This window comes from Symphalangus syndactylus, chromosome 3 (assembly GCF_028878055.3).
Source record: "Symphalangus syndactylus isolate Jambi chromosome 3, NHGRI_mSymSyn1-v2.1_pri, whole genome shotgun sequence".
Classification (NCBI taxonomy): domain Eukaryota; kingdom Metazoa; phylum Chordata; class Mammalia; order Primates; family Hylobatidae; genus Symphalangus; species Symphalangus syndactylus.
In genome coordinates this window covers 102,459,580-102,485,973 of record NC_072425.2, presented here as the reverse complement: position 1 = coordinate 102,485,973, position 26,394 = coordinate 102,459,580, and the positions used below count along the sequence as shown (strand labels likewise).

Genomic DNA, 26,394 nt, shown 5'->3' with positions numbered 1-26,394 from the left:
CATATCACTCACTATTTATTTCTGCTATTTAAATACAAACAGCTAGAAGAGATAACTACCAGCAAATAAAAATAAGTCATTCATGATTGAAACCCAACACTTGAGATAATCATGAATATCCATTGTTATTCTAATATAATATACAGTATAATGATATGCTTAAAGGCTGATATATAAATGACTCCAAATTGATATGAGTTCTCTGCTTTTTTACACATTTCTTCTATCCTTCCCCCTCTGGCAGCTTCACTTCCAATGCTCTTTATGGCTGTATCAGCCTCTAGTAGCTTCTATCACCAGCTCCATTCCCATTTCTAATCTGGTATAATCTGAAGCTGTTTTAAAGAAAACAAATAGCCAGTGAGAAAGAGAAAAGCAATCCCTAACAACGAGGAGCTGACCTGACCCTGACCCTGGCAAGTAGGCCGTGGTGTAAAACATGAACAATTTGACAAATCATCAAGATCAAACAAGGCCACCCCATGACTATGATGGACCAAAATGAAAGCCAGACTACTCCATAATTATATCTGAGCACAGACAAAAACAGCAAACACTGTATAAAACCCTCAAATTATCAAAAAACCTCCAATACTGGCTAAAATGAGTGACTGCTACTTCTAACAGTTATGACTCAGCTTAACTCCATTTGTCCCAACTTAATGAGATTCATTAAATACTCAATCCTAAACTTATCTCCAATTATTGATTACATTAAATCCAGAGCCCATCCCTGATTTCTTAAATGCTTCCCAAAATCACCTAACAAAAGCGCAAATCCTATGAAATATCTTTCATCCTCTTCCTGAGTCACTGTAGCTTCATTGTATGTGGCCTTCCTCCCTTCAGAGTCAACAAGCCTTGTTAAAACTCTTGATGGATTCCTGTTGGTCCTTGCTGGAGGGCATCAACACTAGTTTTCTTAAATGAGTTTTCTTATTTTAACCTGATTTTAAGATAATATTTTTGAGTGGGAGCCTAGGGATGAATATACACTTCTATAAGAAGGTCAAGTCAATGTTTTTTGTTGTTTTTTTTTTAGAGATGGAGTCTTGCTCTGTCGCCCAGGCTGGAGTGCAGTGGTGCAATCTCGGCTCACTGCAAGCTCCGCCTCCTAGGTTCACCCACCATTCTCCTGTCTCAGCCTCCCGAGTAGCTGAGACTACAGATGCCTGCCACCACGCCCAGCTAATTTTTGTATTTTTAGTAGAGATGAGGTTTCACCGTGTTAGCCAGGATGGTCTCGATCTCCTGACCTCGTGATCCACCCGCCTCAGCCTCCCAAAGTGCTGGGATTACAGGTGTGAGCCACTGCGCCCGGCCAAGTCAATGTTTTTAACAACTATTTTCTTTACTAAGAAGAAATGTCTTTTGATAATGTCTGGATTCAAAGCTGCTTTGCTGATGGTAGAAGTCACTGGATGTCAGAACCCAAATAAGTGAGACATTACAATAAATAGAAATAATCAAATTTCTCAGATCATAAGTCGTCCTACATAATAACACATCTTGCATATACTAGATTTGGAGATCATGGTGGACAGGAGGCAGGACTAGATCGCAGCTCCCACTCGGATGGAAAGAACAGCATATGGAGGCTCGCATTGTGAACCTTTGCTCCAGAACAACTGCAAGAATACATTAGGAAAGCCAAGAAAACCCACGGACTTGCTGAAGGGAATGGATTGCTCTTGCAGGACCGGGAGACATATCAAATATTGTGAGTGCCCAAACTATAGAAATGGGAAAGAGAGATTGTCCGCCCCTGAACACATACCCCCACTGGGGAACCTGAAGGTCTAGATTATGGAAGCTGAGTCAATATAGAGAGCTGAGCGAAATACAGGGGTAGAGAAAGCAGCGGGAAAATCCCTGTGGGCTCAGTGGGTCCCCTAGCAAGCCATCTCTGCCTCACATCACTGGGGTCCTTGAGGATGGCTGCCAGAGGCACTGGGAAAAGCCCACAGGGGGAAGGAAACCTCCAACTGAACTTTGTAATAATTTCAACAGATTGAGAAGTCTCCTGGCCAGAACTCAGGAAAGGGCATGAATCCAGTGTGCAGACTCCACAGGCGGGGGAAGAAGGAAAGCTCTACTGACTTTCCTAGCTGGGAGGTGTGAAGCCTGGGGCAACTTCTCAGCCCTACTCACCCACTGCCTGGAAACAGACTCAGTGTTGTTGGGAGGGCAAGGTGGGAGTGAGACTGGCCCTTCGGTTTGCATTGGAGCTAGGTTAGGACTGTGACTGCCGGCTTTCCCCCACTTCCCTGACAACCTGTATGGCACAGCGGAGGCAGCCATTATCCTCCTAGGTACACAACTCCATTGACCTGGGAACCTCACCCTTATCCTCCACAGCAGCCACAGCAAGACCCACCCAAGTAGAGTCTGAGCTCAGACACACCTAGCCTTGCTCCCACCTAATGGTCCTTCCCTATCCACCCTGGTAACTGAAGACAAAGGGCATATACTCGTGGGAGTTCTAGGGCCCCGTCCACCACCTGTTCCTTCCCATACTACCACAGCTGATGCTCTCTTGAAAGCACCACTTCCCAGGAGGAGGCCAACCAGCACAAAAATACTGCACTAACCAACCAAAGCTAAGGACCCTCACAGAGTCCATTTCACCTACTGGAGCAGGCGCTGGTATCCATGGCTGAGGGACCCACAGACGGTTCACATCATAGGACTCTGTGCAAACAGCCCCCAGTACCAGCCTGGAGCCTGGTAGACTTGCTGGGTGGCTAGATCCAGAAGAGAGATAACAATCACTACAGCTTAGCTCTCAGGAAGCCACATCCCTAGAAAAAGGATGAGACTACTAAATCAAGGAAACACCCCATGGGACAAAAGGAATTTAACGACAGCCTTGAGCCCTGAAACTTCCCTCTGACAGAGCCTACCCAAATGAGAAGGAACCAGAAAACCAACTCTGGTAATATGACGAAACAAGGTTGTTTAACACCCCCAAAAAATCACACTAGCTCACCAGCAATAGATCCAAACAAGAAGACATCCCTGATCTACCTGAAAAAGAATTCAGAAGGTGAGTTATTAAGCTAATCAGGAAGGCACCAGAGAAAGGTGAGGCCCAATGTAAGGAAATTTAAAAAATAATACAAGAAGTGAAGGGAGAAATATTCAATGAAATAGATAGCATAAATAAAAACAATCAAAACTTCAGGAAACATGGAAGCACTTATAGAAATGCAGGCTGGGCACGGCGGCTCATACCTGTAATCCCAACACTTTGGGAGGCTGAGGCAGATGGATCACCGGAGGTCAGGAGTTCGAGACCAGCCTGACCAACATGGAGAAACCCCATCTCTACTAAAAATACAAAAATTAGCCGGGTGTGGTGGCGCATGCCTATAATCCCAGCTACTGGAGATGCTGAGGCAGGATAATCACTTGAATCCGGGAGGCGGAGGTGGTGGTGAGAGCTGAGATCACACCATTGCACTCCAGCCTGGGCAACAAGAGCAAAACTCCATCTCAAAAAAAAAACAAAAAACGCAAAATGCTCTGGAAACTCTCAGTAATACAATTTAACAAGCAAAAGAAAGACCTTCAGAGCTCAAGGACAAGGTTTTTGAATTAACCCAATCTGACAAAGACAAACAAAGAAGAATAAGAAAATATGAACAAAGCCTCCAAGAAATCTGGGATTATGTTAAATGGCCAAAGCTAAGAATAATTGGTGTTCCTGAGGAAGAAGAGAAATCCAGAAGTTTGAAAAATATATTTGGAGGAATAATCGAGGAAAACTTCCCCACCCTTGCTAGAGAACTAGACATCAAAATACAAGAAGCTCAAAGAACACCTGGGAGATTCATTACAAAAAAGATCATCACCTAGGCACATTGTCATCAGGTTACCTAAAGTTGAGATGAAGGAAAGAATCTTAACAGCTGTGAGGCAAAAACACCTCACTAATGTTTAATTGTAATTCTTTAATAACATATCAAGCACTAAATGGAACTTTTAAGTTTTATAAAGAGTATCTACAAAAACCCTACAGCAGAGGTAATAATAATGAACTGTTGAAATCTTTCCTATATAGGTAACCTATAAAGGAAAACCTATCAGATTAACAGCAGATTTCTTAGCAGAAACTCTACAAGCTAGGAGGGATTGGGGTCCTATCATCAGCCTCCTCAAACAAAACAATTATCAGCTAAGAATTTTGTTTCCACTGAAACTAAGCTTCATAAATGAAGAAAAGATACAGTCTTTTTCAGACAAACAAATGCTGAGAGAATTTGCCACTACCAACCCAGCACTACAAGAACTGCCAAAAGGAGCTCTAAATCTTGAAACAAATCCTGGAAACACATCAAAACAGCAGCTCTTTAAATCATAAATTTCACAGGACCTATAAAACAAAAATATAATAAAAAATGGTATATAGGCAACAAATAGCACAATGAATGGTACCTCACATCTCAATACTAACATTGAATGTAAATGGCCTAAATGTTTCACTTAAAATATATAGAATTGCAGAATGGATAAGAATTCACCAACCAACCTGCTGCCTTCAAGAGACTCACCTAACACACAGGGACTCACTTAAACTTAAGGTAAGCTGATGGAAAATGACATTTCATGCAAACGGACACCAAAAGCAACCAGGGGTAGCCATTCTTATATCAGACAAAACAAACTTTAAAGCAACAACAGTTAAAAAAGACAAAGAAGGTCATTATGTAATGATAAAAGGCCTTGTCCAACAGGAAAACATTACAGTCCTAAATATACATGCACCCAACACTGGAGCTCCCTAATTTATAAAACAATTACTAATATACCTAAGAAATGAGACAGATAGCAACACAATAATAGTGGGGCACTTCAATACTCCACTGACAGCACTAGACAGGTCATCAAGACAGAACGTCAACAAAGAAATAATGGATTTAAACTACACCCTGGAACAAATGGACTTAACAGATACTTACAGAACATTCTACCCAACAACCACAAAATATACATTCTATTCAACAGTGCATGGTACTTTCTCCAAGATAAAACATATCACATGCAACAAAATAAGCCTCAATAAGTTGAAGAAAATTGAAATTATTCCAAGCAGTCTTTCAGACCACAGTGGAATAAAACTGGAAATCAACTCCAAAATGAACCTTCAAAGCCATGCAAATACATGGAAATTAAATAACCTGCTCCTGAAAGATCACTGGGTCAAAAATGAAATCAAGATGGAAATTTAAAAATTCTTCAAACTGAATGACAATAGTGACACAACCTATGAAAACCTCGGGGATACTGCAAAGGCGGTGCTAAGAGGAAAGTTCATAGCCCTAAACACCTATATCAAAAAGTCTGAAAGAGCATAAACAAACAATCTAAGGTCACACCTCAAGGAACTAGAGAAACAAGAACAAACCAAACCCAAACTCAGCAGAAAGGAAATAACCAAGATCAGAGCAGAACTGAATGGAATTGAAAATTAAAAAGTTCAAAAGATAAATGAAACAAAAACGGTTCTTTGAAAAGATAAATTGATAGACCATTAGCAAGATTAACCAAGAAAAGAAGGGAGAAAATCCAAATAAGTTCAATTAGAAACGAAACAGGAGATTTACAACTGGCACCAAAAATCCAAAAGAAATCCAAACAGAAATCCAAAAGATCATTCAAGGCTACTATGAACACCTTTATGCGCATAAACTAGAAAACCTAGAGGAGATGAATAAATTACTGAAAAGATACAACTTTCTAGCTTAAATCAGGAAGAATTAGATACTCTTAACAGACCAATAACAAGCAGTGAGACTGAAATGGTAATTTAAAAATCACCAACAAAAAATGTCCAGGACTAGACGGATTCACAGCAAAATTCTACCAGACATTCAAAGAATTATCAATCCTATTGACACTATTCCACAAGATAGAGAAAAAGGGAATCCTCCCTGAATCATTCTATGAAGCCAGTATCACCCTAATACCAAAACCAGGAAAGGACATAACCAAAAGAGAAAACTACAGACCAATATCCCTGATGAACATATATGCTAAAATCCTTAACAAAATACTAGCTAACTGAATCCAACAACATATTGAAAAGATAATCCACTATGATCAAATGGGTTTCATAACAGGGATGCAGGGATGGGTTTAACATACACAAGTCAATAAATGTGATACGCCACATAAACAGAATAAAACAGGCTGGGCATGGTGGCTCAAACCTGTAATCCCAGCACTTTGGGAGGTCAAGGCAGGCAGATCACTTGAGGTCAGAAGTTCAAGACCAGCCTGGCCAACATGGTGAAACCCCGTCTCTACTAAAAACATAAAAATTAGCTGGATGTGGTGGTGGGCACCTGCAATCCCAGCTACTCAGAAGGCTGAAGCAGGAGAATTGCTTCAACCTGGGAGGTGGAGGTTGCAGTGAACTAAGATGGCACCACTGCACTCCAGCCTGGGCAACAAAGTGAGACCCTGCCTCAAAAAAACAAAACAACAAGCAAAAATCACATGATGATCTCAATAGATGCAGAAAAAGCATTTGACAAAATCCAGCAATGCTTTATGATTAAAGCTCTCAGCAAAATTGGCATACAAGGAGCATACCTCAAGGTAATAACAGCCATCTATGACAAACCCATAGCCAACATAATACTGAATGGAGAAAAGTTGAAAGCATTCCCTCTGAGAACTGGAACAAGACAAGGATGCCCACTCTCACCACCCCTCTGCCACATAGTACTGGAAGTCCTAGCCAGAGCAATCAGATAAGAGAAAGAAATAAAGAACATCCAAATCAGTAAAGAGAAAGTCAAACTGCCTGTTTGCTGACACGATTGTTTACCTAGAAAACCCTAAAGACTCCTCCAGAAAGCTCCTAGAATTGATAAAAGAATTCAACAAAGTTTCCAGATACAAAATTAATGTACACAAATCAGTAGCTCTTCTATACACCAACAGCAAACAAGCTGAGAGTCAAATCAAGAACTCAACCCTTTTTATAATAGCTGCAAAAAAAAATAAAATACTTAAGAATATACCTAACCAAGGAGGCGAAGGACCTCTACAGGGAAAACTACAAAACACTGCTGAAAGAAATCATAGATGACACAAACAAATGCAAACACATCCCATGCTTATGGATAGGTAGAATCAATATTGTGACAATGACCATACTGCCAAAAGCAATATACAAATTCAGTGAAATTCCCATCAAAATACCACCATCATTCTTCACAGAATTAGAAAAAACAATTCTAAAATTCATATGAAACCAAAAAAGAGCCCACATAGCCAAAGCAAGACTAAGCAAAAAGAACAAATCTGGAGGCATCAATTACCTGATTTCAAACTACACTATAAGGCCATAGTTACCAAAACAGCATGGTACTGGTATAAAAATAGGCACATAGACCAGTGGAACAGAATAAAGAACCCAGAAATAAACCATCATACTTACAGCCAACTGATCTTTGACAAAGCAAACAAGAACATATAGTGGGGAAAGGACACCCTATTCAACTGGAATAATTCAGCTGGAATAATTGGCAAGCCACATGTAGAAGAATAATACTGGATCCTCATCTCTCACCTTATACAAAATCAGCTCAAGATGGATCAAGAACTTAAATCTAAAACCTGAAACTATAAAAATTCTAGAAGGTAACATTGAAAAAACTCTTCTAGACATTGGCTTAGGCAAGGATTTCATGATGAAGCACCAAAAAGCAAATGCAATAAAAACAAAGATAAATAGCTGGGACTTAATTAAACTAAAAAGCTTTTTCACAGCAAAAGGAACAGCAAAAGGGACAGTTAGCAGAGTAAACAGACAACCCACAGAATGGGAGAAAATCTTCACAATCTATACACCTGACAAAGGACTAATATCCAGAATCTTCAATGAACTCAAACAAATTATCAAGAAAAAAACAAACAATCCCATCGAAAAGTGGGCTAAGGACATGAACACACAATTCTTGAGAAGATATATAAATGGCCAACAAACATGAAAAAATGCTCAACATAACTAATGATCAGGGAAATGCAAATCAAAACCACAATGTGATACCACCTTACTCCTGCAAGAATGAGGCCATAATCAAGAAATCAAAAAATAATAGATGTTGGCATGGATGCAGTGAACAGGGAACACTTCTACCTTGCTGGTGGGAATGTAAACTAGTACAACCAGTATGGAAAACAGTGTGGAGATTCCTTACAGAATTAAAAGTGTAACTATCATTTGATCCAGCAATCCCACTACTGGGTATCTATCCAGAGGAAAAGAAGTCATTATATGAAAAAGATACTTGCACATACCTGTTTATAGCAGCACAATTTGCAAATGCAAAAACATGGAACCAACCCAAATGCCCATCAATCAATGAGTGGATAAAGAAACTATGATATATATATTATAGTGTTGTGTTTGTTTATATATATATATATATATATATATATATATATATATGATGGAATACTACTCAGTCATAAAAAGGAATGAATTAATGGCATTCGTAGTGACCTGAATGAGATTGGAGACTATTATTCTAAGTGAAGTAACTCAGAGATAGAAAACAAAACATTGTATGTTCTCACTCATATGTGGGAGCTAAGCCATGATGATGCAAAGGCATAAGAAAGATGCAGTGGACTTTGGGGTCTCAAGGCAAAAGGGTGGGAAGAGGGTGAGGGATAAAAGACCACAAATTGGGTTCAGTGTATACTGCTTGGGTGATGGGTGCACCAAAATCTCACAAATCACCACTAAAGAACTTACTTATGTAACCTATCACCACCTGTTCCCAAATAACCTGTGGAAATAACAAAATTATTTTAAAAAAGGAACATACTAGATTTATAATTAACCAGATACCTGTGTGGCATGGTTGTCATGTATACAGTTCAGAAATGTACATACATAAAGAACAATGACAATTTTATTGGCATTGTTTCTAGTGTACACCCTATTATACAGTACCTTGTCCCCTTTGATTGACAGGCCTTGTAATCCCTGTGGGCCAGTTGGTCCTTCAGAACCTTTTTCACCCTGAAAGTACAAGGGAGGGATATCAATGCACCAACCAAAATCTGAATTTTAAAAGAGTTTACATTACAAATACTATGAATTGTGCTTCAAAATTATTTTTTAAATGAAGCATCCAAAGTCACTGTTTACTACAAATGGGTAATTCTAATTGACTCTCAGATTTGCAACTTGCAAAAAATACATTAGTCATAACACTTAAACAAGAAGGAAGCTATCCAAGCAAAATACATATGTAGCATCCCTGAAGTTAGAAAAGAGCTCAGTTCCCAATTTAAACAAAAATATTCTGGAAATGGATCACCTAATCAATCATGTAGTATAGCTAGCTGGATCAAGCCTCCTTTTCCTTAATATTGCTGAAACTGGGTCCATCACACAAGGAAAATTTATCTCTCGTACTAATATGTGAACTAATACTTGGTAGGATTAGATTACTACATTTTTTTGTTTATAAACATTCATTGAAAATTTATGTTTAAAAGAATTCATGGAAAATCTTCTTAGATATGCTCCTATAGTTACATGACCTAAGTGAACAGCTCTGTCCTTAATATAATGTATGTTAAGTCATAATACTTCATGCATTTTTATGAAAAATAAACCATATAATCAATCAGAAGCAGCATTCATTTAATAAATTTATTAGAACCAAGAGTAAAATCAAAGAACATTTACAAATTAGCCCCAAATAGCACATATAGAGAACACCCATTGGTCTGACTAGTTGGAGAATGAAATATTCTAATTCTGGGTTCTTCTGATCATTACCACAGAATATAACTGCATATACTTCATCCTGAAACAGCACAGAACATGATGTGTTCTTTCTTTGATGAGATAGAGGTCAATGCCCATGAGCTATTACATACAAGAGTATCAATAAAGTATGATAATACCTTATATAATATAAAAGTATGTTGAACCTGTCACTATGAAATACCCGGGAATATTCTTCTTAATGTTTCACATATTCATTTCTCATTTATTTCCTTCTCTTTAAAAAACACAGATTTTAAAGAGAAATAATTCTATTTGAATTTTTCAGATTATTTGGGCTACACATAAATAGAAGTAGAAATTTACTAAGTGCCAAAAAAATTTCAAACTGTGTATTACAAAACTTTCGGTGATGTCATGCCAAGTTGCTGACCTGTCTTCTGATAGTGATACTGTGATTAGTCAAAGGTGTTAGTAATATCCCTTTATCCAACATATTATTTCCATTATCATGACAAATTAAAATATGTTCATTAACAAGGGCGTCTTTTAAAATTTAACCCAGCAGTCACTCACAACTAAGGATGAATTATTTGTTTTTATCTAATTGTTTTCCCTCTAGTAGAGATTTAGGATTCTCATAGATAATTGAATATTGATCATGGTGGAAGAAGCTGAGAATGAAACGCACTTTTAGAGCATGAGGCCATACTGAGAAGGCCGTATCTTAGTAACCTGATGGAATGACTGATGTGGAGGGTCTCAGACACTTAGAAAGCAGCATGTACTTCTCTGGACAGTATGTGTGTATATGCATGTGTGTGTTTTTGGGGAAGACTTTGGAAATAAAGGAAGAAGGACTCCAAAATGTATCTTTATGTACTCTGAAATGTTGTTGATGCTGCTCAAAGTATTTTGGAAAACACTTTTTAACATGCCCTTCAGCAAATGTGCCAAAGATTATATACAAACTGCCTATATCAGGGGACAGCAAACTACAGCCCATAAGCCAAATTCAGCCCACTGCTGTTTTTATATTATAAATATAGTTTTATTGGAACAGCCACATTCATTCATTTATACATTGTTTATGGCTGCTTTCAAGCTACAACAGCAGTTAAGTAGTTACAGCAGATACCATATGGCTCACAAAGCCTAAAATATTTACTATCTGCCCCTTTACAGAAAAAGTTTGCCAACCCTTGGCGCAGAACAACTTGAGCTCCAAAAATTACATAAGGGAAATGACAGGAAATTCTCAATGGCCAGTTAAAAAAGGAGGTCTTTCATAACATTTTGTTTCTGTAGTAAAATTTTCTTTCTTATTATATTGATGGCAGTACTATTACAGATTGGTTTCTTATCTGTGTTTCTTGAAAAAAGCCGTGAGCAAAGCATTGCCATAGCTACACTCAATGATTTAACTTCTGGGCATAAGGATGTTACTTATCACTGTGGCTTTAAATGACTGCAAACTACTTTAAGATATTTTTCTAATTTCATATGTAGTAATTACACGAAGTAGAAGTCTTTCCATTACTTATTTGTAGTTCCAAATTTTACCGTACTTTCGCATTACAGGGAAATTTACATATTCCTCCATTTAATGGAATAAAGATGGTCAGAAAAATAATTAACTTCTAAAAATTGGCCAGGACACATTTTTAAAATTTGTAATTCACAAGCATGCAAGACAAAGCACCTTTTCCTGGTACAGAAGGTATTGTTACCTTTGGTCCTGGAAATCCTTCTCCAGGTAAGCCCCTCTCTCCTGGTACTCCCTCAGGACCACGGGGACCCTGGTTAGGACAGGAGAAAATGAGGAGCAGGAGAGAGAAAATGGAAGGAGTGATGAAAGAGAGGAAAGAGGAAGAAAGAGAATGGTTATATTTCAGTTCACATGCCAAAAAAAATGGATAGTTGGATCTGCACTAAACATGTACAGGCTTTTTCTACTTTATTAGTTCCTAAATACTATAGCATAATAACTATTTACACAGCATTTACATTGTATTAGGTATTGTAAGTAATCTAGAGATGATTCAAAGTATACCAGATATGCATAGGTTATATGCAAATACTATGCCATTGTGTCTGGAATTGGTGGGTTCTTGGTCTCACTGACTTCAAGAATGAAGCCGCGGACCCTCGTGGTGAGTGTCACAGTTCTTAAAGGCAGCGTGTCCAGAGTCTGTTTCTTCTGATGTTTGGATGTGCTTGGAGTTTCTTCTTTCTGGTGGGTTCGTGGTCTCGCTGGCTTCAGGAGTGAAGCTGCAGACCTTTGCAGTGAATGTTACAGCTCATAAAGGCAGTGTGGACCCAAAGAGTGAGCAGCAGCAAGATTTATAGCAAAGAGCAAAAGAACAAAGCTTCCACAGCATGGAAAGGGACCCCAGCGTGTTGCCACTGCTGGCTGGGGCAGCCTGCTTTTATTCTCTTATCTGGCCCCACCCATATCCTGCTGCTTGGTCCACTTTACAGAGAGCCGATTGGTCTGTTTTACAGAGAGCTGATTGGTCCGTTTTGACAGAGTGCTGATTGGTGCGTTTACAATCCCTGAGCTAGACACAAAAGTTCTTCAGCTCCCCACTAGATTAGCTAGATACAGAGTGTCGATTGGTGTATTTACAAACCCTGAGCTAGACACAGAGGGCTGAACAGTGCATTCATAAAGATTCTCCAAGTCCCCACCACATTAACTAGATACAGGGTGCCGATTGGTGCATTCACAAACCCGGAACTAGACACACGGTGCTGATTGGTGTGTTTACAAACTTGAGCTAGATACAGAGTGCTGATTGGTGTATTTACAATCCCTTAGCTAGACATAAAGGTACTCCAAGTCCCCACTAGTCTCAGGAGCCCAGCTGGCTTCACCCAGTGGATCTTGCAGCAGCTCGCAGGTGGAGCTGCCCGCCAGTCCCGGGCCCTGTGCCCCGCACTCCTCAGCCCTTGGGCGACTGATGGGACCAGGCGCTGTGGAGCAGGGGCAGCGCTCGTTGGCGAGGCTCAGGCCACACAGGAGCCCACGGCGGGTGGGGGAGACTCAGGCATGGCGGGCTGCAGGTCCCGAGCCTTGCCCCGCAGACAGACAGCTAAGGCCTGGTGAGAAATCGAGCACAGCACCGGTGGGCCAGCACTGCTGGGGGACCCGGCGCACCCTCCGCAGCTGCTGGCCCGGGTGCTAAGCCTCTCACCGCCCGGGGCGGCAGGGCCGGCCGGCTGCTCCGAGTGCAGGGCCCGCCAAGCCCACGCCCACCCGGAACTCTACCCGGCCCGCAAGCGCCGTGCAGCCCCCGTTCCGCCAGTGCCTCTCCCTCCACACCTCTCCACAGGCTGAGGGAGCGGGCTCTGACCTCGGCCATCCCAGGAAGGGGCTCCCACAGTGCAGCAGTGGGCTGAAGGGCTCTTCAAGCGCGGCCAGAGTGGGCACCGAGGCTGAGGAGGCGCCAAGAGCAAGCGAGGGCTGTGAGGGCTGCCAGCACGCTGTCACCTCTCACCATTTTATACAAGGGACTTGAGCATCTGTGGATTTTGGTGTCTACAGAGGTCCTTAAACCAATCCCCCACGAATACCAAGGAATGGCTAATGACTGTGGCTCTATTTAAATTTTTAGTGAGAATCCTTCTAGTAAACTCAATACTGATCAGTAGAATTGTAGAGCTACGAAGAATAATATTCCCATTGTATCAAATACTCGTTCCATTTGATTGACATAAAATGTTCTATTCCAGTGTTCTCAAAGTAGAAGAAAATGGAAATTAAATGATGCTTTGAAATAAGAATTAAGAAATAAATTATCTGAGGAAATGCTAAAAATCTGGAACTGTGTGGCCCAGAGAAGGATGCAGAGTGATTTAATAATTTAATTATCAGGGGAGCGCTATGAAGAAATCATCACACAGCTGTTTTAAAGCATTAAGTGTTGTTTACATGTGTTTCAATTTCTGTGCTGATAAATTTGGATTAAAACTTGAATTATTTCAGGAACTGGTTGAACCCACAGGCAGTTTTATATGCAAATTGAAATCTGATAGGATCATTAAGGGGAAACATGATTTTCAATTGAAATGATTCAAATTAAGAAGTTCATGTAACTACTGCTCAGAAAGCCACTAGGAAAGATGACTTCTCACATGAGTTAAGAAAAACACAGTCTCAGGCTTTGAAATGGACTTGCAGAAAATGTACTAATGGAAAAATAAAAGAGTAATAGTGAGGTTTTCATTTAAATCAGGAATTTTTAAAGATGATCATTTTTCTCTCCTTTTCTTCTTGGCCAGAAGGTAAAAAAGTAGTAAAGGAACTTACAATAAGAATCTTAGAAGAAAAAACTGAAGCTTTTTCTCTGATGAATCTAAACAGATAATTAGGCTTCACTTGCCAGAGAAATAAACCTATGATGGAACAAAGTCTGCCAAGTTTCCCACAAGTTCCTAAACCAGCACACTACAAACACTGAATGATCTTTGGGCTTGAGATACAATAATCCAGGGTGATTTAAGACGCTTTTCTCCTCAAGCCCAGTAGCAGAACGAGGATGCGGCATTATACTTATCAGTGACTGATCATAGTTATAGATTCGTAAGAAAAAGATCTGTTTTTCAGTGTTTAATTTTTTTGTCTTTCCCTAATGTTTTATATTTTACAAGACAATCTTCTTTAGTATGTGTGCATACTGATTTCGTAAAGACTTTAATTAAAAGAAAAAGCTAACATCTTTTTCAATTTAAATTGTAACACTTAACAGAAACCTAGCTTTTAACACTTCCAAGACCTTAATGAAAGCACTAATATCCATGACAGTTTATTCTACTGGCAGAGCAATTAGCTAGTAGGCAAATAAATAGGAGCATGAAAATTGTTAATAGATTGCAAACTAAACCAAATTATTAATAGATTGCAAACTAAACCAAAAGTGCCAAGCCAACATCACATACTTTAACAAAGAAAACACATACTTTAACAAAGAAAACATTGACAAATTTTTTTTCCCTAATAATATGACAAATTAAAAAACCACAATTTACATTAAATGTAAGGAAGTATTTTTCCAGTTCACTCAACATTTTTCATTCATCCAACAAAGATACACCAAACTCCTAGCAAGTAAAAGGCATTGTGCTAGGTTCTAGGGATAGCAGACAAAACTGCTCCCTGTCTCATGGAGCTGACAGTATTGCATAATAGTTAAGAGCAGATTTTGGTGTCATTTGGACTGAGGTTCAAGTCCCAGCTCTGCTACATAGTAGCAGTTTCACCTTAAACAAGTAAGTCAATCTCTGCAAAGCACAACATCCTCCTCAAAATGGTGATAATAATAGTATCAACCTCAACCACAAGTGTTCATGTAAGGATTAAGTCAGAGAGATTTAAATCTTTTACAGATTAAGCACTCAATAAATATCTGCCATCATTATCCAAATTATTTTACTTGAGTCCTGTAATTGCTAAGAATGTCCTTTCATGGAAGTTTTTACAAATAAAGGCAGTCTCAGAGTGAATGATTTAAATTAAACAATGTGTAAAAAGCATGCTGCACAGAATAAACACTGAATCTTCCTCCATTCTCTGCACTTCTAGAGTACGTTAGCTAAAGTGGAGGTGAAAAGATTGGATCTTTAAGGAGCCAAGTATTCAAAGCTGCTGAGAACAGAGAGTTAATGCTCATGGACAGTCTTTTAGGAGAAAAAAGCAGTGATCCAAAGTGTAATTACTCTAAACCATCAGAATAATATTCCACGCCATCAGTATATTCTCAAGTCTTCCAGTTAAACACTCAGAATGGAAGATGATCATTAGCCAGAGAAGAGAAGTAGAAGGTACTTGGGTTAAATGAGCTATAGTTTAATTTATTAAGATAGTACCAAAAGATTATTTTTAAAAGACAGAAATCCTTCTATTAAAAAAACTCAGTGTCCTTTCTAAGGCCATGAGAACCAATTACAACTACGACATACTTACTTGGCTTCTAACAAACACCTCTGATAAAAAATAAATAATGAAGGAATTTAATTATCAGTTAACACAGCCTGATCAGTGAAATGCTTTATCTGAGACATTAACAGTGAGATAAAATATGATTGTCCATTACGTTCATCTTATTACTTTCCATAGTAATCTCAATAGTGTTAATAACCAATAATAATGCTTTCAATATGCATTGCAAGCATTAGAGATAAATATGCTAATAATAGTAGTAACTGTCCATTATCTTCAAACAGTGCCATCTACTTTATTTTTTAATCTCAAAGTAATTATAGTTCTCTTTCAGGGGTTATTTGTTTATTTACAGTGCTCTGAATAACCTTGCATAAAAAACAAACAGATCACCCTGACAGTCTTAACCAATTTAATTTTTATGAATCAGTTACATCTACCAGACCAGCACAAAACTAGTGGTAATCACATAAAGATTACAGATGACAGTTCAAAAGTAGGTCTCAGAGCTAGAGTATTAATTCAATCTATCAGCAGATTTATATTAATGTGGTAGTGAAAAGAGAGTCATACTAAATATGAAACACTTGAAATAATTCAGGCAAAGAAACACAAGTAAAGGACTTTCTGTAGAACTTTTGTCAGTCCTAAGATAAGTCTTTACCTTACTTCTAAATAATTCAAAAATTCACATTGTTGGCCGAGCGTGGTGGTTTAGGCCTGTAATCCCAGCACTTCAGGAGACTGAGGCGGGCGGATTACCTGAGGTCAGGAGTTCGAGATCAGCCTGGCCAACATGGTGAAACCCCATCTCTATTAAAAATACAAAAATTAGCCAGGTGTGGTGGCTGGAGCCTGCAGTCCCAACTACTTGGGAGGGTGAGGCAGGAGAGTCGCTTGAAGCTGGGAGGTGGAGGTTGCAATGAGCCGAGATCGCCCAATTGCACTCCAGCCTGGGGGACAAGAGTGAGACTCTGTCTAAAAAAAAAAAAAAAATCACATTGTTGATTTTTTTATAATGACATTTTGGTGCAACATTTTGATATGTTATTTAGGATCTTTCCCACCTTTGTTACGATTTTAGTTCCCAATTAAGTATAACTCTGTAATTATGACTTGGAAAGCAATCAAGCAAGCAAGAATTTCATGTTCTGGTAATATTGTTAAAAACTCTCAACTACAAACATTTAGAAAGACAGGTAATATACATTTTTTAAGATGAATTTTAAAGGCATGGAAGAGTCCAAAGAATATAAGAGAAATTACAGGGTTCAAAAAGAGAGAATCAAAACTCGAGAACTCTAGCATATAAGTTAAGTATCTTAGGTAAGCATCTAAGCTGGTGCTACAGCTGTCCTGAATAGAAAAGTGTGTTTGTGTGGTGGGAAGAAGGCTAGGAAATTTAGAGGGAGGAACAGCAGCAAAGACTTTGGCTCACGCAATGGAAAACGAAGACAGAATTACAACTGAGAAACTGAGATTCCCACAAACTTATAGAGACAGTCTCCAACTTCAGATGGGATGGTTCGACTTAAGATTTTTGAATTTTTTTTTTTTTAATATACTTTAGGTTTTAGGGTACATGTGCACAATGTGCAGGTTTGTTACATATGTATACATGTGCCATGTTGATTTCCTGCACCCATTAACTCGTCATTTAGCATTAGGTGTATCTCCTAAAGCTGTCCCTCCCCCCTCCCCCAACCCCACAACAGTCCCCGGAGTATGATGTTCCCCTTCCTGTGTCCATGAGTTCTCATTGTTCAATTCCCACCTATGAGTGAGAACATGTGGTGTTTGGTTTTTTGTCCTTGCGATAGTTTACTGAGAATGATGTTTTCCAGTTTCATCCATGTCCCTACAAAGGACATGAACTCATCATTTTTTATAGCTGCATAGTATTCCATGGTGTATATGTGCCACATTTTCTTAATCCAGTCTATCGTTGTTGGACATTTGGGTTGGTTCCAAGTCTTTGCTATTGTGAATAGTGCCGCAATAAACATACGTGTGCATGTGTCTTTATAGCAGCATGATTTATAGTCCTTTGGGTATATACCCAGTAATGGGATGGCTGGGTCAAATGGTTTTTCTAGTTCTAGATCCCTGAGGAATCGCCACACTGACTTCCACAATGGTTGAACTAGTTTAGAGTCCCACGAACAGTGTCAAAGTGTTCCTATTTCTCCACATCCTCTCCAGCACCTGTTGTTTCCTGATTTTTTAATGATGGCCATTCTAACTGGTGTGAGATGGTATCTCACTGTGGTTTTGATTTGCATTTCTCTGATGGCCAGTGATGAGGAGCATTTCTTCATGTGTTTTTTGGCTGCATAAATGTCTTCTTTTGAGAAGTGTCTTTTCATGTCCTTTTACCACTCCCTGTTTGCAGATGACATGATTGTATATCTAGAAAACCCCATTGTCTCAGCCCAAAATCTCCTTAAGCTGATTAGCAACTTCAGCAAAATCTCAGGATACAAAATCAATGTACAAAAATCACAAGCATTCTTGTACACCAATCACAGACAAACAGAGAGCCAAATCATGAGTGAACTCCCATTCACAATTATTTCAAAGAGAATAAAATACCTAGGAATCCAATTTACAAGGGATGTGAAGGACCTCTTCAAGGAGAACTACAAACCACTGCTCAATGAAATAAAAGAGGATACAAACAAATGGAAGAACATTCCATGCTCATGGGTTGGAAGAATCAATATCGTGAAAATGGCCATACTGCCCAAGGTAATTTATAGATTCAATGCCATCCCCATCAAGCTACCAATGACTTTCTTCACAGAATTGGAAAAAACTACTTTAAAGTTCATATGGAACCAAAAAAGAGCCCGTATTGCCAAGTCAATCCTAAGCCAAAAGAACAAAGCTGGAGGCATCACGCTACCTGACTTCAAACTATACTACAAGGCTACAGTAACCAAAACAGCATGGTACTGGTACCACAACAGAGACATAGATCGATGGAACAGAACAGAGCCCTCAGAAATGATGCCACATATCTACAACTATCTGATCTTTGACAAACCTGACAAAAACAAGCAATGGGGAAAGGATTCCCTATTTAATAAATGGTGCTGGGAAAACTGGCTAGCCATATGTAGAAAGCTGAAACTGGATCCCTTCCTTACACCTTATACAAAAATTAATTCAAGATGGATTAAAGACTTACATGTTAGACCTAAAACCATTAAAATCCTACAAGAAAACCTAGACAATACCATTCAGGACATAGGCGTGGGCAAGGACTTCATGTCTAAAACACCAAAAGCAATGGCAACAAAAGCCAAAATTGACAAATGGGATCTAATTAAACGAAAGAGCTTCTGCACAGCAAAAGAAACTACCATCAGAGTGAACAGGCAACCTACAGAATGGGAGAAAATTTTTGCAACCTACTCATCTGACAAAGGGCTAATATCCAGAATCTACAATGAACTCAAACAAATTTACAAGAAAGATTTTTGGATTTTACAATGGGTTGGTCAGCATGTAACCTCATGGTAAGTCAAGGACCTCCTTATGACTTACAATGGGCTTATGGTTTCTACTGAATGCATTGCGTTTGCATCCTCATAAAGTAAAAAATATATATAAATCAAACCATTGTAAGTTGGGAACCATCTTCGGTGTTATCAACACTAAATGCATTTTCAACTTACAGTATTTTTGATTTATGACAGGTATAGTAGGATGTAACTCCATTGTATGTCAAGGAGCATCTGTATATAGTCAACGAAAGAACAAAGTAGAAAAAAGCCATCCCATCAACACAATGATACGAATGACAAGAATCTTGTCTGCTTGGCTTGGACTCATAATGACTAAAAATTTCTACCCTGGTCCTGTGCTGTGTATGAGTTTATGATTTCAATTGACATTATCTAAGTGGTTCATGAACACCTTAGTCAAGACATTAGCATCAAGGAAACCCCTGGAATACAAAAGAGATACAAACACAAACTCCTCTCAAATCCTAAGAACGCTTAGGATTCACAATTAAAGCCCAGCTGAAAATAATTCAGATGGCAAAGTACAAAACATAAAAGAAAATAACTCACAATGAATAAAAGTAAAGTGACATAATGTAAACTTCCTCAAGAATGTCAAATAATAGAATAAAATAATAGAGACAAAAAAGTACTTTAAATACTTAATGGTCTTAAGGAAATAATGGAAAATACAAGAACAGTATAGTAAAAAGATAATAAATATAGTTAATAAAAGGCAGATTTTAAAAAATAACTAAGAATTTTTAAAATACTTATTAACTTAAAAATACAATGAATGAGTTAAGAACACTTTATAACATGATGAAGATAAATTTGTGGATTATAAGTTAGATTTGAGAAAATTATCCAATTGCAACCAAATATCTAGTAGGATTTCTTGATAAATAGAATGGGGAAAGAAAATATTTGAAGAAATAATAGCTAAGAACTTTTTAAAACTATGGAGTCCCCAGATTCATGAAACAGTAAATCTGAAAAAGTATATGTGAAAATATATTCACATTTATATGCATCATAATTCCTCTACAGGAAATCTAAAGAATAAAAAAAATTGCAAAAGCAGCCTAAAGCAAAAATGAATTACTACAAGAAATTATAAACAGACTAAAGACATGGAAACAGAAACCATGGTTGCCGGCAAACAATGGAATTAGTACACAATTCAGACTGCACCAGCTAAGCTATTCTTACAAAGCAAACTAAACAATGGCATTTCAACCAAAGGCTGAAAGGGTTTAGTGCTAACATATTTTTACTGAAAACATCTTCTGAAAGAAGTATTTATTGAAAAAAACAAAGAAATCAGCCAAGAAGAAAAGAGAAATTTAGGAAGCTATGTCAATTAAGAAATGGGTAAATATATGGGTAAAACTATACAAATACTGACTAAAAAAAAGTTCAAAAATAATAATTTTGGCAGGATGAAAATAAAGTAGAACTAACTCAATAGGAATAATACTCTGAAGTTGGAAGAAATGATTGAAGTAAAAGTCTCATATGGTCAGTATATTTTTCAGGAGTGGGTGGCAATATTGATGACATTTCAAACTTGTTAGTCAAGAAAACATGTTAGGAATCAACCTAAATGCCCATCAACAGTAGACTGGATAAAGAAAATATGGTACATATACACCATGAAATATTGCACAGCCATAAGAAAGAATGAGATCATGTCCTTTGCAGCAATGTGGATGGAGCTAGAAGCCCTTATCCTTGGCAAACTAACTCAGAAACAGAAATCCAAATACTGCATGTTCTTACCTATAAGTGGGAGCTAAATACTGAGAACACAAGGACCCAAAGAAGGGAACAACAGACACTGGGCCTACTTGAAGGTGCAGAGTGAGAAAAGGGTGAGGATGGATAAATTGCCTATCAGGTACTATGCTTATTATTTGGATGATGAAATAATCTCTACACCAAACCCCTGTGACATGCAATTTATCTATATAACAAACCTGCAAATGTACTCCTGAACCTAAAATAAAAGTTAATAAAAAGAACACATATTAAAGTTTAGTAACCACAAAAAAAGAAACAAAATATGTAAAAATATATACAAGTATATGTACACATATATAGATATATATATACCAAGTTGTGTATGTGCGTGTATATATGCTTGAGATATGTACATATATTTGATATTTTGCCCAATTTATAATTCGATTTTTGATTTATTATTGAGTTTTGAGAATTTTTTTAAAAAATGTATTCCTAGTACAAATCCTTTGTAAATGTGTAGTTTGTGAATATTTTCTCCCAATCAGCACCTTGTCTCTTTAGACACTTAACAGAGTCTTTCACAGAGCAAACATTTACCACTTTGATGAAGTCCAATTAATTACTTTTTAGGGGGGATCATGTTTTTGGTGACATGTCTAAGAAATCTTCATCAAGCCCACGATCCTAAAGATTTTCTCATATGTTTTATTCTAAAAGTTTTATAGTTTTTACATTTTATATTTAAATCTATGATCCATTTTGAGTTACTTTTTGTATAAGGTGTGAGACTTAAATTGAGGTTCATTTTTTGTGTTTGCACAGATATCCAATTGCGCCAGCACCATTTGTTAAAAAGACTGTTTCCTCTGTTGGATTGCTTTCACAATCTGTTGACTATCCTTGTGTAGGTCTGAATCCGGGGTCTCTATTCTGTTCCATTGATCATATTTCTATAATTTGCCAATACCACACAGTCATTATTACTGTACCTATATAATAAATCTTAAGACCAGAAAAGTTAGTATAATTTCTCCAAGTGTATTCTTTTTCAAGTTTTTTAAAAGCTATTCTAGCTCTTTTGCCTTTCCATATTAACTTTAAAATAGCCCTGTCCAAGTCTAAACAAAATCTTGCTGGGGTATCAAAAACATTTGCACTAAACTTTCACATCAATTTGGGAAGAATTTACATTTTTACATAGTTAAGTCTTCTAATCTATAAACATGTCTCTAAATGTATTAAGTATTCTTTGATTTCTTTCATCACTGTTTTGTAGTTTTATACAAGTCCTATACATGTCTTACTAGATTTCTACCCAAATATTTTTCTTTTTTAGCAATCAAAAATGGTGTTGTGCTTTTAATTTTAGTTTCTATGTGTTCATTACGAGTATACAGAAATTAAATAGATTTTGTATGTTGATATTGTACCCTGTGACCTTGCTGAACTCACTTGTTAATTCTAGGAGATTTTTGTATAGATTTCTTGGGATTTTCTATGGAGGCCATCATATCATCTGCAAATAAGGATAGTTTTATTTATTGTTTTTATACCAATACCTTATATTTCTTTCTCTTGTCTTATTGTGCTGGCTAGAACTTCCAATATGTTGAATAAGACTGATGAGAGCAGACATCTTTGTCTTGTTCCTGATCTTAGAGGGATGCATTCACTCTTTCACTATTACGCATAATGTTGGCTCTAGATTTTTCATAGAAATTGAGGAAGTTCCTCTTCTATTTCTAGTTTTCTGAGAGTTTTTATGAGAGATTTATCAGCGTTTATTAGGGTTTTGAGTTTTGTCAAATGCTTTTCTGTGTCTTTTGATGTGATCATGTGATCTTTCTTCTTTAGCCTATTAATATGGTGTATTCCATTGATTAATTTTCAATTATTAAGCCAGGCTTGCATCCACAGGATAAACCCCACTTAGTCATGCTGTATAATTCTTTTTATATATTGTTGAATTCTATTAGCTAGCATGTTGTTAAGAATTTTTATGTCTATATTCACAAGGGATATTGGTCTGTAGTTTTCTTCTTATTATGTTTAGTATTTTGTTTTGGTATCAGGGGAAAACTGGCCTCACAAATTAAGTTGATAAGTGTTTCTTCCTCTTCTATTGTCTGAAAAAGATGGGGAGACTTTACTGTATCCATAATGTTTTATGTTTTTTAAAGAAAATCTAAAGCAAGAGTAGTAAACGTACTAAGTATAATTGTCTACCTGGTGGAGGTTTACCAACTCATTCTCTATATTTTCCAATATGCTTAAAATATTTCATTATTTAAAAACAAAAACATTTTAAGAATGACAATAAGTGACATTCATTCTTAAGTTTAGTGCTGAGTTTGGAAGGTATAAATAATAGCAAAGCACAAAGTTCTTTGGAAAAAACAATCATCAATCTATATTTAAAAATTTTTTATGCCGGGCACAGTGGCTTACGCCTGTAATCCCATTACTTTGGGAGGCCAAGGTGGGTTCATCACCTAAGGTCAGGAGTTCTAGACCAGCCTGGCCAACATGGTGAAACCCTGTCTCTACAAAAACTACAAAAATTAGCCAGGCATGGTGGCGGGCACCTATAATCCTAGCTACTCGGGAGGCTGAGGCAGGAGAATCATGTGAACCTGGGAGGCAGAGGCTGCAGTGAGCCGAGATCATGCCTCTGCCCTCCAGCCTGGGCGACAGAGAAAGACTCTCTTAAAAAAAAAATTAATTATGACTTATTTCTTTGACATTTTCAGAATGTTTCCAGCTCTGAAAATCATAGACCTAAGGAGAACCCAATCTTTAAATTTTATAGAAGTTAAAATTTGAGACTTTGCTAAATTAAATACATCCACAAGTTCTTTGATATTCTTCATAAGTGGGTGAAATCTTTTTCTATTCCACTTGAATCTGAGCTGGTCCTGTACTTATTTTAGATGTCACAGAAATGATGCTGTATAATTTCTGAGGCTGAACCTTACATGATGAGTGGTTTCTGCCTATTGGAACACTCCTGCTTGGATTCAAGCTGCCATGTTGTGAGGAAGCCCAAGCAACCACTGTAGCTGCCCATGTGGAGGAGAACTGAGGTCTGTGGGCAACAACCCCAGCTAAGCTCCCAGACAACAACCTGCACCAAACTGCCAGCCATGTGAGGCCATTTTTAACATTCCAGCCATTTTAGCACTCCATCTGACTTCAAGTTATACAGAACTCTCATGTCAACCCACAAAATCATAAGAAATAACAAATTATTGTTTTAAGGCACTTAGTCCTGAGGAAGTTTGTTAAGCAGAAACACAAAACCAAAATAGAGAACAAAATAAGTTAGTGGTTTATCTTTAATGGTACCATTTATTTAGTGGAAACTAAGACTAGATCACTGATCTCTAGATGATTAGTCCAGTGTATTCTTCCATATGTTGCTCTCTTTTTTGAATTAGTATGTTTAGACATTAGTGAAAAGCCTAAACCTAAACAATAGTGGCCATTTCACTCACAGAGTGCAGTAAGGAAGTGTATGTTTCTGTGAATATACACATGTGAGGAACTATGCAGTGCAAAGACAACTTCAAAGACCAGCTATCCAAAATCAGTTGTTTTTATTTGTACCTAAGTGAGTCAGCTACTATTTTTCCCTAGGAGAATGATTACTTGAAAAGCTAACAAGCTTCTTATACCAGAATAATCACATTTTATTCACTTGCTCTCCAAATGTCTTTTAATAGAAATTTTTTTCTTCTCTAACAACCGTAAACTTCAAAGCTACACAAAAGAGATGCTGTGAATAACACAGGTATTATCTGTCTACCATTATCCATCCTAGCTTTAGAGCATACTCATGGATTAGATAATGAGCCAAATCCTTATTCTCAGTGACTTTTCTCATGGTTACAAAGAAATCCATTATAAAGTATAAACATTAGGCTTGAGTCCAGATCGTCCTAGAAAATTTTGACACATGAGAACTCTTTTCTTCTTGTTCAAGTTGATTAATCTTGTAAGAAGTTACAGTAAAAGAGAGTTGGTTGTAAACATCATATATATTTACACATATACATATATACATAGTTCTATTTCAAGTGTTGTGAAAAATAGCACTTGGATCTGGTCCTCGCATATTTATTTTCATTTGTTGCTCAGAAAGATGCAAGGTGGTTGGGAGACTGAGGTGGGTGAATCACCTCAGCTCGGGAGTTCGAGATGAGCCTGGCCAACATGGCAAAACACCGTCTCTACTAAAAATACAAAAAAAATTAGCTGGGCCTGGTGACGTGCACTTGTAGTCCCAGCTAATTGGAGGCTGAGGCAGGAGAATCACTCGCACCCAGGAGGTAGTGGTTGCAGTGAGCCGAGATCATGCCACTGCATTCCAGCCTGGGTGACAGTGAGACTCCGTCTCAAAAAAATAAATAAATAAAATAGACACAAGGTGGATTAATTTGACCATTTATTCTAAACAGAGAGAACAAGTAAAAACTATATTTGTCCTTTTCATTCCATCTAGAATTTTTGCTACTTACTGGCTGTCCAGGCTCACCAACTCCAGTGGGTCCTGGAGCTCCCGGTCTTCCTTCTTGGCCTCTTTCTCCCTAAGAGAAAGAAATAATAGAATGAAAGCTTGAGATTTTAAATAAAGAATAAATATAGCACAAAGTTCTTTCAAGATTTCAACAGGGATAAATGCGAAATAGACAAAATGTTCATATTCATAAAGGTAAAAAATTCTAGAGGAAGAGAAATAGCTAGAATTTAAGTGAACAAATTACCCTAAAATGTTTATTATCTCTTCTTGTCCAAATGTGGTTCAGCATTTTCAGTTTTCACAAAATATTGTGTAAGAATTGGCAGGACAGACTGTGTGGCAATGCATGTTGGTTACTGAGCTGACTAAGCTGACAGTGTGTGTGCTGTGCCCTGCCCTCTTGCCACCATCCAGGAATGTCACCCCTTCCTTGTCCCCACTCTATCCTATTTCATCTCTCCTTTAAGCTCTTTTCAGACTTCATCTCCTCCAGAAAACTTCTCCATAACTCTGCCAGCATAAACTCCATCTTTCCTGGAGTCTCAATGTGCTTATTGTTGAAATGCTATACATGCGGATATTCAATTACATTCAAAGTACACTGTTTTGTACTGCTTGCTATTTTAATCCTGCATTAAAGTCTTATTGTCACAACCACTTAGAAAAGCCATTCAAAATAGGCACTTCTGCTTTATTAATATGTTCTGCATAATGTACAGCCTCACAGGATGGACGTTCCTTCCTTCCCTTTCTAGTTCTCTACAAAACTCTCTGCCAACATTGACCTATTCATTGCCATGGCCCTTCTGGTTTCTGCCATTTATGCTTATTCAATGTGAACCATGATTGTTGATGTGTTAAGTTGTTTCACTTCCCAATAACATATTTGCATGTGAATGTTTAAAGTCCATGAAAACAA

The 26,394-nt window shown here is 37.7% G+C and overlaps 1 protein-coding gene across 2 annotated transcripts in view; it reads right to left on the bottom strand.

The window, feature by feature from the left end:
* COL28A1 (collagen type XXVIII alpha 1 chain) overlaps positions 1–26,394 on the bottom strand; it is a 186,333-nt gene that overhangs the window by 112,165 nt on the left and 47,774 nt on the right. For both annotated transcript variants that reach the window (XM_055272611.2, XM_055272612.1), the window contains exons 13-15: positions 25,474–25,542; positions 11,491–11,559; positions 8,975–9,043 (exon numbers count right to left, since the gene is read on the bottom strand). In XM_055272611.2, the coding sequence (XP_055128586.1) occupies positions 8,975–9,043; positions 11,491–11,559; positions 25,474–25,542 (207 nt within the window). The remainder of the gene's footprint in view (positions 1–8,974; positions 9,044–11,490; positions 11,560–25,473; positions 25,543–26,394) is intronic.